The sequence below is a fragment of the Poromitra crassiceps genome, assembly GCF_964638095.1.
Source record: "Poromitra crassiceps genome assembly, chromosome: 23".
NCBI lineage: Eukaryota > Metazoa > Chordata > Actinopteri > Beryciformes > Melamphaidae > Poromitra > Poromitra crassiceps.
Window position 1 is genome coordinate 16,127,465 of NC_139639.1, and position 15,327 is coordinate 16,142,791.

At 43.6% G+C, this 15,327-nt stretch overlaps 1 protein-coding gene and 1 pseudogene across 2 annotated transcripts; one reads left to right on the top strand and one right to left on the bottom strand.

The window, feature by feature from the left end:
* The first annotated feature begins 2,262 nt into the window (after nucleotides 1-2,262).
* Nucleotides 2,263-10,030, top strand: tada1 (transcriptional adaptor 1). Its single transcript, XM_083659554.1, has 8 exons — nucleotides 2,263-2,350; nucleotides 3,094-3,185; nucleotides 3,295-3,360; nucleotides 3,702-3,796; nucleotides 5,438-5,650; nucleotides 6,721-6,872; nucleotides 8,513-8,669; nucleotides 8,799-10,030. The coding sequence occupies exons 1-8, from the start codon at nucleotides 2,277-2,279 to the stop codon at nucleotides 8,949-8,951; spliced, it is 1,002 nt and encodes a 333-aa protein (XP_083515680.1). The 5' UTR covers nucleotides 2,263-2,276; the 3' UTR covers nucleotides 8,952-10,030.
* Nucleotides 10,031-10,520: 490 nt separating this feature from the next.
* LOC310796969 (transcription factor Jun pseudogene) lies at nucleotides 10,521-12,677 on the bottom strand (annotated as a pseudogene). The gene has a single exon. The product of its transcript is annotated as a transcription factor Jun pseudogene (transcript).
* Nucleotides 12,678-15,327: the final 2,650 nt, after the last annotated feature.

Sequence of the window (15,327 nt, forward strand, 5' to 3'; positions counted from 1 at the left end):
AGTGCTCAACCCACAGTGTCTGTTGGCTTACAATCAATGCAGTCCCACAGTTTGTACTACAAGCACTTCATAAAAAGTCATTACAATAAAGAATATTACAATCTATTTTAGATATATTTTTTTTGTAGTTTTTTTGTAGTTTAGTTGTGGATATATTGTAATAGGAATAGTAAAGTATGACTTGATTCTTGACTCACTGAGGGGCAGCAGGAGGTCTCTGACTCATAGGGCAGTGCACAAATTAGACCACGGACCCGAATTTGATAAGATTTTGTCCCAGCAGGGTCCCATCTGATAAGACTTTTGCTTTTAGATGTTTGATCACATCAACGGTGTGAACCCCATGTCCAAAACAATTGTCATTGTGTTAGTTATGGATGGAATTATATTGAAAATAAATTACCCCACCTTTTGCTAGGGACCCCCTGCAACCCCCTCAAGGACCCCTGAGGGTCCCCAGACCCAACTTTGAGAACCACTGTCATAAGGAACTATGTAGTTGACTGCCACACCTGGCTGAGCTTAGCCTATTGTTAACCATGCTAACATCTGGCTGAGCTAGCCTACTGTTAACCATGCTAACACCGGGAAAATACACGCTCTTTATTCGGCACTGTTCACATTCTAGCTGAGAGTGGCTTTTGGAGGAACAGCGAGTCCTATGAGACGGGATAAAAGATTCATGGCTTTCTCTAAATCTACTTTAAAAATTCAACCTATACTATTAGGTCACTGGCTTTGTATTGGAAGCAGAGAAAGAATAAAACCTCTGGAGTTAGGAGGGCAAAATTAAACTCTTTCAGATTTGCCTTTATTGAGCTGTAAACAGCAATTTCCAAGTGTTTGTAGCTAAGGTCACATTCTTGGCACTGATCAGACCTACACACAGCTACAACACCCATTATAACGCCACATAGCAGGTCCTTCTGAAAGGACATGGTTGATCGCAACAAGCCACAGAGCAGGGGATCACGCAGCTCTGAAAACACATTCCCAGTTTCTGAAACCACATTACATCAACAATAAAAAGCTACTGGCAGAGCTGACGGTGCTGAATTGGTGCTGCATAGCACTTCAGAGACATTAATAGTTGCTTGTTGTGCACCCTCCCCCTCAGTTAGACATGGACAAGATTAAAAAGTAAAGAAAATACAAATTCAATGCACAAAATAATGCGTTTGCTTTTTCACTTATCTTTCGAGAATTTAAGCGTAAACTCCTAATGTGATACTAGTTAGTTTAATTGCAAATCAAATATTGAAATATTCAAGATGAGGTGTTGAATAATCAATCAGGGGCTTATTATAGATCATATATTAATATTAATCACAAATAAGCGTGTCATTAGGATACATCAATTATTTTATTTCAAAATACATTTTCAGGGGAAATGCACCAGGTTGTTGCTGAAATTTGTTTAAATGTGTTGATTAAATCATGTTGTTAGCGTAACTGTCATAGTTTTCAAATGGTGAGTATCTAATTGCAAATGCATTGGGATGATTCTTTTTTCAGTCGCATGATAAAGCTCAGCTGTTCCAAGATGTCACAGGTGTAGGCCTACTGGACTGGACATTGGAGAATTTACTCCATACTCTATTACCATCTAGTGGTGAAATCCTTTTACTACCTTACCATCAACTGTATCTGTGGGCTCCACACTCACACTGTGGAAGATGACACGGTGGATGATAAGCATACCATTGGTTCTCAAAGTGGGGTCCAGGGGGTCCCCAGCAAAAAGGGTAGGCCCAATTTATTTTCTCAAGTATTCCAACCATAAGTAACACAATGACAGACTGTATGACTATTTTGATCATGGGTTTCATGCGTTTCTTGCAGGTGCCTGGTATTGGGGTCATTAAGCTCATTGGGTGCACAACATGGGCCTGATGCACTCATTGCATGGGCTTAAGAAGACCTTCAAACCAGAGTGATTGAAGTCTCTCTCCCTCCTCACCAATGCACATTTTATTCTCTTTGTTTAATGTGTTGTCTTCTAATTTTCTCTCAGTTTTAGTTAATGCACTATTGTTTTCACTTTTATTGTTTTAACTTTTACTTTTCATACACCATTATTGCTTTAAATTTTACTTTGGTGTGTGACACCAAGTACCCCTGGTGGTCCCAGGACCCCATTTTGGGAAGAACTTCATGCATGCTGCAGTACACATTGTGCAACAATAGGTGGTGCCGCTGCACGCAGCTTTCTTTAGAAGAAGAAACCCCTGATCGTCGCTGAATGATGACGTATTTGTAAACCTTTATGAATAGTTATGGCAGCCCATGCTAGCGAGCTTGAGATTGCAAAGAAAAATTTGACTGATGCTATCGGCGATAATGTCAAGCAGTAAGTATACAGTCGTTTGTGTTTGTATTTCGTCCATGCTATTGAATTTGTGACTTAATTTATTGGTTTGCCGCTGGAGTTGAGCGCTGTTTAACCTAGCACCTTGCTACGCTAACGTGTGCAGCATCTCTCTTCAGTTTGTTGTGTACTCTCACGCTTATTTGTTTATAATGAGCATTACTCGTGGTAAATTGACCCTCGCGAGTCGCGACCATTTAGTTCTCATGTATATCTAAATAGAAGTAGGCTAATCTGAATAAATTGTCATTTTAACAAGTATGGGCGCTGCGCTAAGAAAAAGATAAACATACAACAAAAAGAAAAAGATACAAGAACTAGAATAATTCTAGTTCTTGTATCTTTTTCTTTTTGTTGTATCTTTTCAAGTTCTTGTATCTTTTTTGTATCTACTAGATACAAAAAAGATACAAGAACTTGAAAAGATACATGACTGATAGGGGGGTGTGGGAGTCCTTCCCCAGGAGAGAGAAAGTAAAATTAATTTAAAACCCCTGCATTTCTACACCACCTAACCTCTTGGATTAAGTCAAGAAACTGCAAACCCTGTATACAGGGGGTCCCAATCCTTTAAATCTGGGCACCCAAAAGAGAGATTTGGAGTGAGAAATTATGAGGTGTGGTGTGAGAGAGTGAGAAGAGGGACATTTGAGTGAGTCTCACTCTAACGGTGAGTCAGTTGGCAGCTATGATTAATGCTTTCTTTTTGTTGTTTCTCCACATAGTTACTGGGCAAACCTGAAGCTATGGTTCAAACAAAAGATCAGTAAGGAGGATTTCGACGTTGAGGCTCGTCGTCTTTTGGCACAGGATAATGGTCAGTAGGCAGAAAAACATTTTTTTTTTTTTTTTTTTTTTAATTGATGTTATCTGTAGAAAAAAAGTATTGTTGCTTATCCAGTATTCCCATTTTCTTCTTTTCCCAGTACATGTTCACAATGATTTCCTCCTGGCCATTCTCACACGCTGTCAGATCATCGTCTCCACGCCAGGTAGGCTGTAGCTTCTAGATTAGATGTTGAATTTTAATGTTACTCCATTCTATCTGCAGTTTCCTTGTGGCATTTTATTACTGTTTTCAGTATGCTTATCTGTTGTGACATGGACAGCAGACAACATCTAGACAGTGAAAATTATACCTTACACTGCTTTAATTCAAATATATTTGATAAATGTAATTTTCAGACACTTGGCAATAAAGCCAAAGATGTCAAGTTAATCAGTTACTGCAACATATAGTATGATTCACTGCTCAGAAAGTAAAGAGACACTCCTTTTTAACAGCATCTCTTTTTGTTCATCTGTGACTTCAATGTCTTTTTTTGTCCTCCAGAGGGCGCCGGGTCATTACAGTGGACAGGTGGCTCTGCATCAAAGCCTGGCAAACCCAAAGGAAAGAAGAAATTCTCTTCCAGACAAAAATTTGATGTAAGTTCTTACTCCGAGTTAACACTGTGAAGGTTGTGTAACCTGAACCTCAAGGGTAGAAGTAGCTGATGACATTTACTTTCATTACTGTAATTGAGTAGCATTTTGTGTAGCTTTTAGCATAGATATTATATTACAATAGATGGGTCACCACAGGCTCCGCCAATGCTAGAAAATTGTAGCAGCAAGTCTCCTAAATTGTCACGTGGTACAATAGACTGACTCAGACCAGCCGAAAGTCCTAAGGCCGTGTCTGTGGAAAAGCATGGGCAAAACCCACGTGACAAAATTACAGGAAGTGAGTTGAAGTTGCTTGAAATCCCACCGTCTTTGCTTTTAGTCAATAATTTTTTTTTTTTACTTAAAGTATGTTTTTACTGAAGTATTGCATTTAGCTATATTTTAAATCACATGTATGACTAGGGCTCTGCTCGAATATTCGGATATTCTAATATTCGTTCATAATGCTGACATTCGAATTCGAAAACTTATATTCGATATTCCATATTTTTTCCCTAGAATGAACCTAACCCAAAATAATAATCACTCCTCATGTCCCACAGGCCAATTCATTCATGGATATATTATAAGGAAACAATCCATTGACTATAAGGCATTATAAGGAAGTACTATGTTCCTTTAATATAAACAATCAATCAATCATATAACAATCCAGTAGGTGGTGGTAATGCAACACTTAAGTCACTGTCTAGTAGTGCAATTGGTAATTTGTCTGCAATTTTCATTGCAATTACCGGTATATTAATTAAAAAAATATATTTTACGAAAAGATGTATTCCGGTGAATCTTTGTAAATCTTTGGTGGATTTTTTTTTACTCATGATGACATCACAGCAGACATTTGAATATTCGTGGAAAACCTCAATAGAATATTCGAGTTTGAAAAAATCGATTCGAGGACAGCCCTATCTATTACTGAGTACAAACTCTATAATAAACAACAGAAACTGGACCAATGTAAATTGGCCAATTGTGCAGCCATTCACAGTGAACAGTCAGCCAAGAAGAGAAAAGTATTCTTGCTTTTTTGTGCACTGTATTGTGCAATAACTGCAAACAAATTCAATTAGATTTTTTTTTTTCATTTATATGCTTTATTGGAGAGTGAGATAGTGAGAGAGACAGGAAGGTATTGAACAGGGAGAGGGGAGGACACGCAGCAAAGGACAGCAGGCCGTACTCGAACCCAGGTCGCTGCAAGACTGAGCCCCACATGCACTTTTCTCCGTGAGCCACCGGGGTGCCCACACCACCAATTAGGATCTAGTTTGAACTGTCGTTTCACCCTTTTTAAAAATGCATGGGGAAAACCATGTTCTCTTTTCTAAGTAGAAAAAATCAACTAATTAACTTGTATTTTGAGTACATTTTAAATGAGCTACTCTTGATTAAGACGGTAAAGCTTTACTCTGATCATTTTTTCTTTTAATTAAGCCAAATTTCACCAAGATTAGCATGAGTTTGGATGTTTTAGTACACATTCTTTCCCTGCCTAAGTTAAAAGCAGCCCTGTCCAATGTTTCAGTATTGCAGACAAATCATTAATCTAATATTAATAATACATAATATTAATAAATCTAATATTTGGATGTTGGATGTATTTTCTCTTTGCGCCTTCAGCATCGCTTCCAGCCTCAGAACCCCCTGAGCGCCGCCCAGCCGTTCAGCCCGCGGGAGGTGGGTGGCGAGGAGGAGGAGCTGCGTCTCAGCGCCCACACTCTGCTGCTGCCCACTCGGGGCCAGCTGGAGGCCCGCATGATGGTGACAGCCTTCGAGCTGGGTCTGGACAATGTCACGGAGGACTCCGTCAACACCATGATCTACGCTGTGGAGGTGTGTGTCGTGGGGGTGGTGGGTATACGAGTCTGTGTGTGCGTGGGATGTTGAAGAGAGGTGGGTGCGTGTGTGTGCTTATGTGCACACAGTGTGGCCATAATGTTTGAGTGCGCTCTTGCGTATCTGTAGGCGTGTCCGAGCAGATGTGGATGTGTGTTTTCTGTGTGCATTGGTGTGTGTCTAATATGCATTGCAAGTATGTCAATGCTCAGAGTTCATCTCTAGCAGAGGTTCACTTACAGGTCACTGTAACAGGTTCATCTCTAGCAGAGGTTCACTTACAGAGCACTGTAACAGGTTCATCTCTAGCAGAGGTTCACTCACAGGGCACTGTAACATGTTCATCTCTAGCAGAGGTTCACTTACAGGGCACTGTAACATGTTCATCTCTAGCAGAGGTTCACTTACAGGGCACTGTAACATGTTCATCTCTAGCAGAGGTTCACTTACAGGGCACTGTTAAGTTAAGTTATCCTTTATTTATCCCCATGGGGAAATTCATCCTCTACATTTGACCCATCCTCTACTAGGAACCTTCCTAGAACTAGGAACAGTGGGCAGCCACAGTGCAGCGCCCGGGGACTGTAACATGTTGATCTCTAACAGAGGTTCACTTACATGTTGGCAAATGAAGCAGTACAGCGGATTATAGGTTTGCATCCTGTATCAAAGCAAACAACAGAAGCCTAAATGAGTGTCTATTTGAGATATTTGTTTATCTTACTATGACTACCGTACTTGCTGTATATGATAGGGGCGGCTGTGGCTCAGGAGGTAGAGCAGGTCGTCCACTAATCGGAAGGTTGGTGGTTCGATCCCCGGCTCCTCCGGTCCACCTGTCAAAGTGTCCTTGGGCAAGACACTGAACCCCAAATTGCTCCCGGTGGCCGTGCCAGCACCCTGCGTGGCAGCTGGCCGCCCTCGGTGTGTGAATGGGTGAATGTAGGCACATTGTAAAGCGCTTTGGATAAAAGCGCTATATAAATGCAGTCCATTTACCATTTACCATGATTGACAGCTGTCTGTGGATTGAGCAAAGCCTTATTTTGCGCTCGGTTTGATTTCAGCACCACTTGAAAGACGTCCTGACCGCCGTCGTCACGCGGAGAAAGGCGTACCGCTTACGCGATGGCCATTTCCCCTACGCCTTTGGAAGTGATGTCGCACCACAGCCTTATCTGAAGAACAGCCTGGCTGCTTACCACAGTGTTACTGAATGGTAAGGACAACGCCGCAGCTCTCCTCAGCTATAGACCAAATCAGCGGGATGTTTACATTTACTTCCGGGTACCCCTGAGGTCCACACATTATAATGGCGGTGGACGGCACAAACTGACATGTTGAAGACAAAAACAGACAAAGAAGACAAAAATGGTTCGTCCGTGTTGTGTTGTTGTTTAATATCATTCATAACAACACTTTCACTAACGTTAGTGGAGACCAGACTAGCTAATTTACCTGTTGGACCAGACTAGAGTAGACTTGAAGCTAAATTAAATTGACCTGGCGTCAGTAGCTCTGTCTGTACCAGGCTCTTTCTCGCCGAGAAGAGCCTGGTGACGCGAGGTTACTCTGTCTGTAACGTAAAAAAACAGCGAGTTTGACAGACAAACAAACTTTATTAGCTAGCTAACACTACATAAAACAAACACAGAAGAAAGGCTAGATACGTCGGACAAGCATGTTTACCAACCGTTTAACCATTTAAATTGAAAGTAGTCGGCCGAAAACAACGAGAGGGTTTGACAGCATTTATATGACAACACGCACATTTAAACCTGCCGCCTTTCCCAAGTGGTACCCGGAAGTAAATTTGTTTACATGTTGACGTCACGGTGATTTGGTCTATTGAGTCTCATGTTCAACCTTCATCTAAATGAGAGGGCAATTACTGTAGAACGAAGACATAGTGTTGGAGTACTCCACACCGGTCTCAAGACCACATTTTGATGGCCTCGGTCTCGTCTTGGGCTCGCCCTCCATCGGTCTCGGTCTTGTCTCGGGATTTTATTTCAAGACCAGCCGAGACCACAACTGCAGGGACATCATTACTTGCCTGTGGATATTTTTCTTTACTGTGGTTGGGTGGAAAAATCCATCCTTCATTCGCAAACCAATAACCTTGCAGTTTGAAAGTTTTTAACGCTGTAGCCACTCCCCTAACATTCATGCACAAAGGAAGACAACACAGGTCAACGAGGTGGCTGGAAAATGTCGTGGAAATCGTCAGTCATACGATTTTCTTATACAAACCATAAAGTTTAGCAGCAGTAAGGTGTTTTTACACTTCATTCTGTCCACTGTGTTGAGCCTTTCTGAAGGTCAGTGATATGGAATTGCAGTGTTTCAGATCAAAGGATTGCATTCTGTCACTGAGTTTATACTGTTACTTACTTACTTAGGCCTTAGTATTCCCTGGGGAACATAGGCCATCGACGAAAGCAGTCCATCCACTCCGGTCCTGTGCCCTTCGGTCAAGTTGTTGCCATGACAGCCCTTATATATACTATATACTGTACATCATTATATATTTTACTATCATTCCTAAATAATGATTTATTTTGTTGTTAGCAGAGCAATGGTGGAACGGTTAAACCATCATTAGACTCGTGGTCTTTTTTCTTTTTTGGTCTTGAAAATGGTCTCGCATTGGTCTTGTCTCGGTCTCGGGTTAGGTGGTCTCGACTCCAACACTACTAAGACATGTCTCTCTTTTGCTGCTCACTCTGTGAGGTAGCACTGCTGCTTTATACTTGCTCTCTATGCAGTAATAGAGTTCATTGGTTTATTTTGCTGTCAGTAAATGCTACAGATCATATTTGTCAGCCTCTAGCCATTTCTGTGTTTTCTCTCTCCTAGCCCGCCTCCAAGCGCTTCTCTTCCTGCCGGCCCGCCCCCTCAAGTGTCACCTGACGAGGCGGAGCAACAAGCCGTTCACTTATTGGCTTGTTCTGCTGACGGTCTCCCCGCACCGCTCCCTCCAATCAGCATGTTTGATCTGCTGGAGGCTTTACAGGTTACAGAAACAATATGCCAACAGTACTATTGTCATTGATTCTGGTCTGCCATCATTTATCTATCAGAGGTGAATTTGGATTCATATCGTTTTGGAAACTTGACACGTCACTTTGTTCTCCTGATGCAGGTTCACCGTGGCGTGATGCCCTCCCACACCATGTATGCGCTGAACATGGAGCGCATCCTGTCACGGCTCTGGCACCCCAGCCACGAAGAGCTGGAGCAGGACCATGTGCACCGGCAGCGCCTCGCCGGGAAAGAGGGCGTGCCCGTCAGCTGACACGCCCTGTGTGACACGAGAAAAGATGGACTATGGATGTGTGATCATCAGGAACAACAAAAGGAAAACTGTCATCTCCAAATTGAGATGGATGGATGGATGGAGAAAAGTGTGTCCACAAAACTGAAAACCTGAAAATAACCTGAAACATCACATCCCTGGTGCACAGAAGGATAGAAGATGAGTAGAGCCAGGTGACCCTAAACAGTTGGACACAGGGTGAGCAGTTAACGCCAGCCTGATGATGCTGGCAAATTTGAGCTGTGGCCAATGTGTTTGTCTGGTGCACCAACCACTTTTGCATGCAACCAACCATCATTAGGAAGTCCTGTTCTATGGGGAAAATCAAATTGCCAGGTAAAATAGTGAAAGCGGCTGGTTAGTTTTGGGATTTACCAGCAACTGTGACCGGTGAACAAAGAAGTGCGGTTGCTATGGTAATGGAACAATGTTTACCTTCCTTCCGTGTTGCCTAGACACATAACTCCCCTTTAATTTGCTGACAGAAACTGCCCTAACCCCACATTGTAATGATACAAAGTTGGTTGAAAATGGGCAAAATGATCTGACTGAGGCAGAGATGAGTTGCCCACAGCGTGTTGCATCACAGGTGAACCAGACCTGCTGTAATACAGCGGCCTAGACTACGATCGCTGGCTCATGTCCTTCATTATATCAGATGGAGTATGCACCACAGCTGATAAAGAGCCCCCTGTGGCTATTATGAAGGGTACCGGACATCTTGTAGAGACTGATGTAGCATATAGTGTGCCTAAGCATTGATAACACCTGGAATCTGCAATGTGAGGTTACAATGTACCCTTACATGTTGTGCTCCTCATTTCACACGTATGTTCAAATTGTCTCAGAACTACTCGTACAAATGTTGAATGGTCTCTAAGGCCAGTGAGGTTCCATCATTGGTATTGTTGGTCCATAATAGGTGTAGTGAATTTTTTTTAATGTCTCAGTGCACTTGGATATGCGTGTTCATGTAGGCTAATTCAGGTAAACTATATAAATGTATATAAGTTGGTACATTTTTCTACAAGTTTTGTTTGACATTTATATTAAAGGCAATGGTCAGGAAAATGAAATAAAAAATATTAGGCCTACATCTTGTTTTATCTACTGTTTATACAAATTGTATTGCATAATGGCTAACAGATTAAGATTATGAAAATATTATATAGACCAAATCTTTATATTTTACCTCAGGTGATTTTCTGAGGCGTGTAAACCGAGCTGACTGCTTTATAGGCTGCCTCCAGGAATCACCGGTCGTAGTGGGAGACGGTGATTCAGACGTCCCCCCCCCCTCCTTCCCCCGTCCCAGTGCGCACGGAGCGCCTCTTGCCATATTTGGCTCGCCTTCAGCTCGCTTCCGACACCTTGCTGTCCAATGGGCGGCCGAGCAGAGTCCCCAACCATTCCAAGAGCTTCACTACACTGGAGTGACTCAGTTTCCTGTCCGTCCCAGTTCCTCCAGCAACAAACACCTAATGCAATCCCGTATCCGGTAACATTCAATAGGAACAAGCACACAAACATCACGCATGTGTCCAACATTTTATTTTGTCATATGTACAGTTCTGAAGTGCTCAAAAGACGGCGTAAAAATAGTATTACAAAGTATTATTTCAGGTCTAACAGACGTTACACCTATATAACAAAGTCGTATCAATGTAAAGGTTAAGAAAGTAAGGCAGTTTGTTGTCAGTAAACCCTACACACCTATGAGTCAGTGTCTTTGTAAAGGTGTGGGGAAAAAATGCTTTTTTTAATTGTGTTACTCTGTACATATCGTCGCTGGTGAGAAAACTCAGTGCTAGACTCAAGTCTATATGCATAAACTGCTACTGGACATACTGGGAGACTCGCCGGGCAAGGCCTGCTTCACTTGTCCCTGGCCATGGCAACTTGATCCCACACAGGCTGTCGTCATTCTGTCAGTGCGCAGGACCGCATGGGCGTCAGTTGGCCATGGCGAGGTATTGGCACTTGCCACAGCTACCTTGCTTGACTCAGTCCAATTTGATCTTGTAGTTTTGTAGTCCACTAAGAAGAGCAAATATCACGCCAAAATCCCCAAAGTTATTGGAAGCCATATCATAAAGTCACATGCAGAGGTGAGCAAATTAGGACAAATTTCCCCCCTGAGCGTCTGTGCAAGATAGTTTGATGACCTCCGCGTAATAATTTATCACACTGACCAGATACAATATCGTGTCAGTCATTGCTCTACTTTGTCCAAAAATGTAGTGGGCGGGGTTGGGTATTTTGGTGGCAAATGATCGAATGCAGGGACTGGTTTAGTGAATTGACGCCCCTGCAAGACTGTATCAGGCCACTTGGAGCTGCATTTGGTCCCCAAAACAAAAGAAATGTCCCTCCTCGGTCCCTTCCCTTGGCAGTCTAGTACGCCTGGAGCTGCTGCGTCAGTATGAGCTGGCAGCCGCTGTTAACATGGTCCATGACCTTTTGCTTGAGCAGGGCCAGCTCGTCCCGCAGGACGTTTGCAGAGGAAACCAGCTCGGTGTGCTGGTTCTTCAGGCTTTTGACCCTGTCCTCCAGCCGGGAGATCCTCTCCAGCTTCCTTTTCCGGCATTTGGACGCGGCCACCCGGTTCCTCATGCGCTTCCTCTCCGCCTTGATGCGCTCCTGGGACTCCATGTCGATGGGGGAGAGCGGCGGGCTGTCGCCGGACATCTCGGGCACCGTCTGCGGCTCCTCTTTGAAGGCGTGGTGCATCCGCGAGCGCTCGGTGTGGTTGTGGCTCGGGTATGCAGCAGCCGAGTGCCTCTCGCCGGGAGCAGGTGCCGACGCAGCGGCGACAGCGCGGCTGAAGCTGCCCAGGTTGGTGTACTCGGGCGGGTCGGAGCGCACCGTGCAGCTGTAGCCGGAGCCACTGCTCTCGGACCCAGAGGAGGCAGATCCCTGCATGTCGCTGCTGGGGGCATGGCCCGGGCCGGGCTGTGCGTCAGGGTGGACAGGAGCGCCGGGGATCTGCTGCTGATAGTGTAGCTCGGCCAGTGCCCTCACGAAGCCTTCGGCAAAGCCCTCCTGCTCGTCGGTGATGTTCTTGGGGCAGAATTGGGCCCCCGGGGTGGGAGTCGTCAGGCCGGTACAGGACTGGATGATCAGTCTCTCCAGCTCGGGCGAGGCAAGTTTCAGTAAGCCCACGTCGGGAGACGTCAGGATATCGATGGCCTTGGAGCGCAGCTGGGGCTTGAAGTTCTTCGGGTCGTTCAGGTTGAGGGTCATGGTCTGTTTGAGGGTTTTCGGGTTGAACCCATACACTGCCGACGTGCCGTCGTGCTGCGAGTGTGAATTGGAGGCATTCACAGATTCGTCGTAGAATGTCGCTTCCATTTTCGCGGACATAAAGTTTGTATTACCTTGCGGGAGAATGTTTTCCGTTCAAAAGTCCAAGCATTAACGTTAAACTATCCCCCAAAAGACCGAGTCGTTGCATACGTCTCTCTCTCAACTGCCTTGGGACAGAGCTCGCCTATTGTTGAAGTTCAACTCACTTGACAACTTCGTGTCCTGTGAAAACTTTTCTCTCGCAAGCCGTGTGACCATCAACAACAAAAAACGTGTCCCCAATCGGCGACAGTGTTTTCACAGGCGAAGTCTCCTCTTTGATGTAGTGTTTTTCTTCCCATAAAGTAGACACAGTGCCTGAATAGGATAATACTTTCTATCACTTCCAACGTGGAGACGAACTTTATCCACCTCTAAGCTGCAGCTCTACTGAAAATAACAATGATGTCATTTCTACAGCCTGTGATTGGCTGGAGGTGATTTGGAGGGCGGGGGATGTCTAATGACATGCAGGTTGCTCTGACAACTAGCCATAACCCCGCCTCCCGCGATGGCTTATGGGATTAGGTAATGCAGAAAGCGGAGCAATGTACTCTGGGATTACGTAGTCTTTTTGAATATTTAGTTACCCGCTCAATTATTAGTTAGCCTACCCATTCTTAACTAGGCTGGGCCAAATGGTGTGTTAGCATTGATTAAGGTGTAATAGCCACGGTTCCTACGCAGGTCCGGAAGGTCTGTAAATGTATAAAAAATTAATTTGATCATTTCCAGGTCTTGAATGGTTTGGGAATTTGAAAAAAAAAAAACATGTCTGGAAAAATATGGAAAATGTTGTGGTTGTAGACCCACTTTGAGTCCAAATTTTTTGTTGATGTGAAGAATAATGTTCAGCTGCTGTCAGCATGCATCAAATATCCACCAAAATCAAATCCAGTCATGATGAACATAGGCTCTGAGGAAAATATGAAATTTTAAAATGGAAACCAAGTTTTGTCACTGTGAAGAACAATCTTCATCTACAGTGATATGACCTAGTTAGCAGGGGCAAGATGTCTATCTGCGTGAACCCCAGACAGACAAAATCAACATTAAAAGTATAGAATATTTTAATTGAAAATGTGTATGAACCTGAATAGCAATTTAATTAGGCTATCATAACTTATCTGATACAATACTGCCATAATAACCACAAATGTAAACATTTTAACGACCAACAAAACAAGAGTAGGCTACATTCAAACTATACTGAGTTGATTATTGATCTTATATTGACTTATAGGGTTTTCATGTGCAATAATTCAGAGTCAGACAGATCCAAAACGTCTGTCTTAGGGTCTTTACAAAATGCTTTACTTGCATAACCATGCAGGATCAATTCTCCTCTGGGTAAATTAAAATAACAGCGCATGTTATTGTTGTTGAGCCACATCGGGCCCTTTAGTGGTAAATGTGCAGCTGTACTAATCAGTCTGTCTGTCTGGCCTCCCCCTTTGTATTATTCAACACATTCTCTTCAAGCCAACTATAAATAAGTGAACAGAGCTCAGGCCAGACAGACTGGGCCGGGGGAGATGGCTGCCTGAGGTCAACACTCTTGAGATGACATGCTTGTCCCCACAACACGGGCGCGCGGCGCTGCTGCAACACCCATTTGGAAGTATTTGACACCCTGAAGTAGAAATCCAGCTCCGACATACTTTGGAAACTTGTGTGTCTTAAACCACAGACGGCTTAATGAAAGTATAAGCAACAAAGCAGTGAAGGAGTCATTTAACAAAACAAAGTTTGTCTTTGTTGCTTGTTTGCTTTTCTCATTTTATTAAAATAATGATTTATTAAATGAACAGCCAAAGTTAAGCTTGCTAGGGATAGCCTAGTTCAGTGGTTCTCAAACTTTTTCACAGCAAGGACCCCTAGACTGACACAAATTAGACCACGGACCCCAATCTGAGAAGATTTTGTCGCAGGGTCCCTATCATCTGATAATATTTGAGCTTTTCTGATGACGCCCCCTCCGGGCCCTGTCTTTCAGGTGACACCTCTGACACGCCCACCAAACAAGAGACAACGTAGCCTATGGGCCTACCTCAAAGCCTGTTGTGCACCGTTTCAAGGAAACATGATGTTCAACCCGGAAACCGTACTGTAGCACACAGTGCACACCGTTTCGCAGATTGAACATACCCATCGGTGTTTGGGGTCGATAGGCTGATTGGGTGCACCTGGGCCCGGTGCGCAACAGGCTTTGAGGTACGTCGTCTCTTGTTTGGTGGGCGTGTCAGAGGTGTCACCCAATCAGCAGCCATGTCACGTGCGTATATAAACCCCAGATATAAAAAGAGGCAGTGGGCATAGTGGATCCAACAGATGGGTGAAACCGCATCCGTTTACATTTAAATAAACGGTTTGCTATGTGTTGTCTGGGCTGAACTCAACCCAGGCTCCTGCAAGACAGGGTCAGGAGAGTGGGAGGGTCATCACACTTAGATGTTTTATTACAGAAAGTGTATTAAACCCATGACCAAGCATACATTCTGTCATTGTGTTACTTATGGTTGGAATTCTAGTGAAAATAAATGATTACCCTTTTTGCTGGGGACCCCGTGAGAACCTTCTCAAGGCCCTCAAGTTAGCTTGAGAGACTATATATCTAGATTCCCATTCTGCACACAGACATGTAGAAGCTACACCTTTTTAACTTGTACATACAAACATGGTATAAAGCAGGGGGAAATACACAGTATATTGTGCAAATACCACAATAACGAAAGCAAGTGACAAGGCTGCAACAACATTAGTCCAGACTCCAGCAGTCTGTATTTGCTTCTTTCTTTCTTTCTTTCTTTCTTTCTTTCTTTCTTTCTTTCTTTCTTTCTTTCTTTCTTTCTTTCTTTCTTGTTAGCCTGCTGACACTAGCTAGCATGAGCATCTCTGTCTCACCCGCTCTCACTCACTCACTCATGCTCTGCCATTCATTGTACCCAACAATCAAATTATTTCAGGCTACTGTAGCCTATATGTGATTCCTGACAATAAACCCACATTT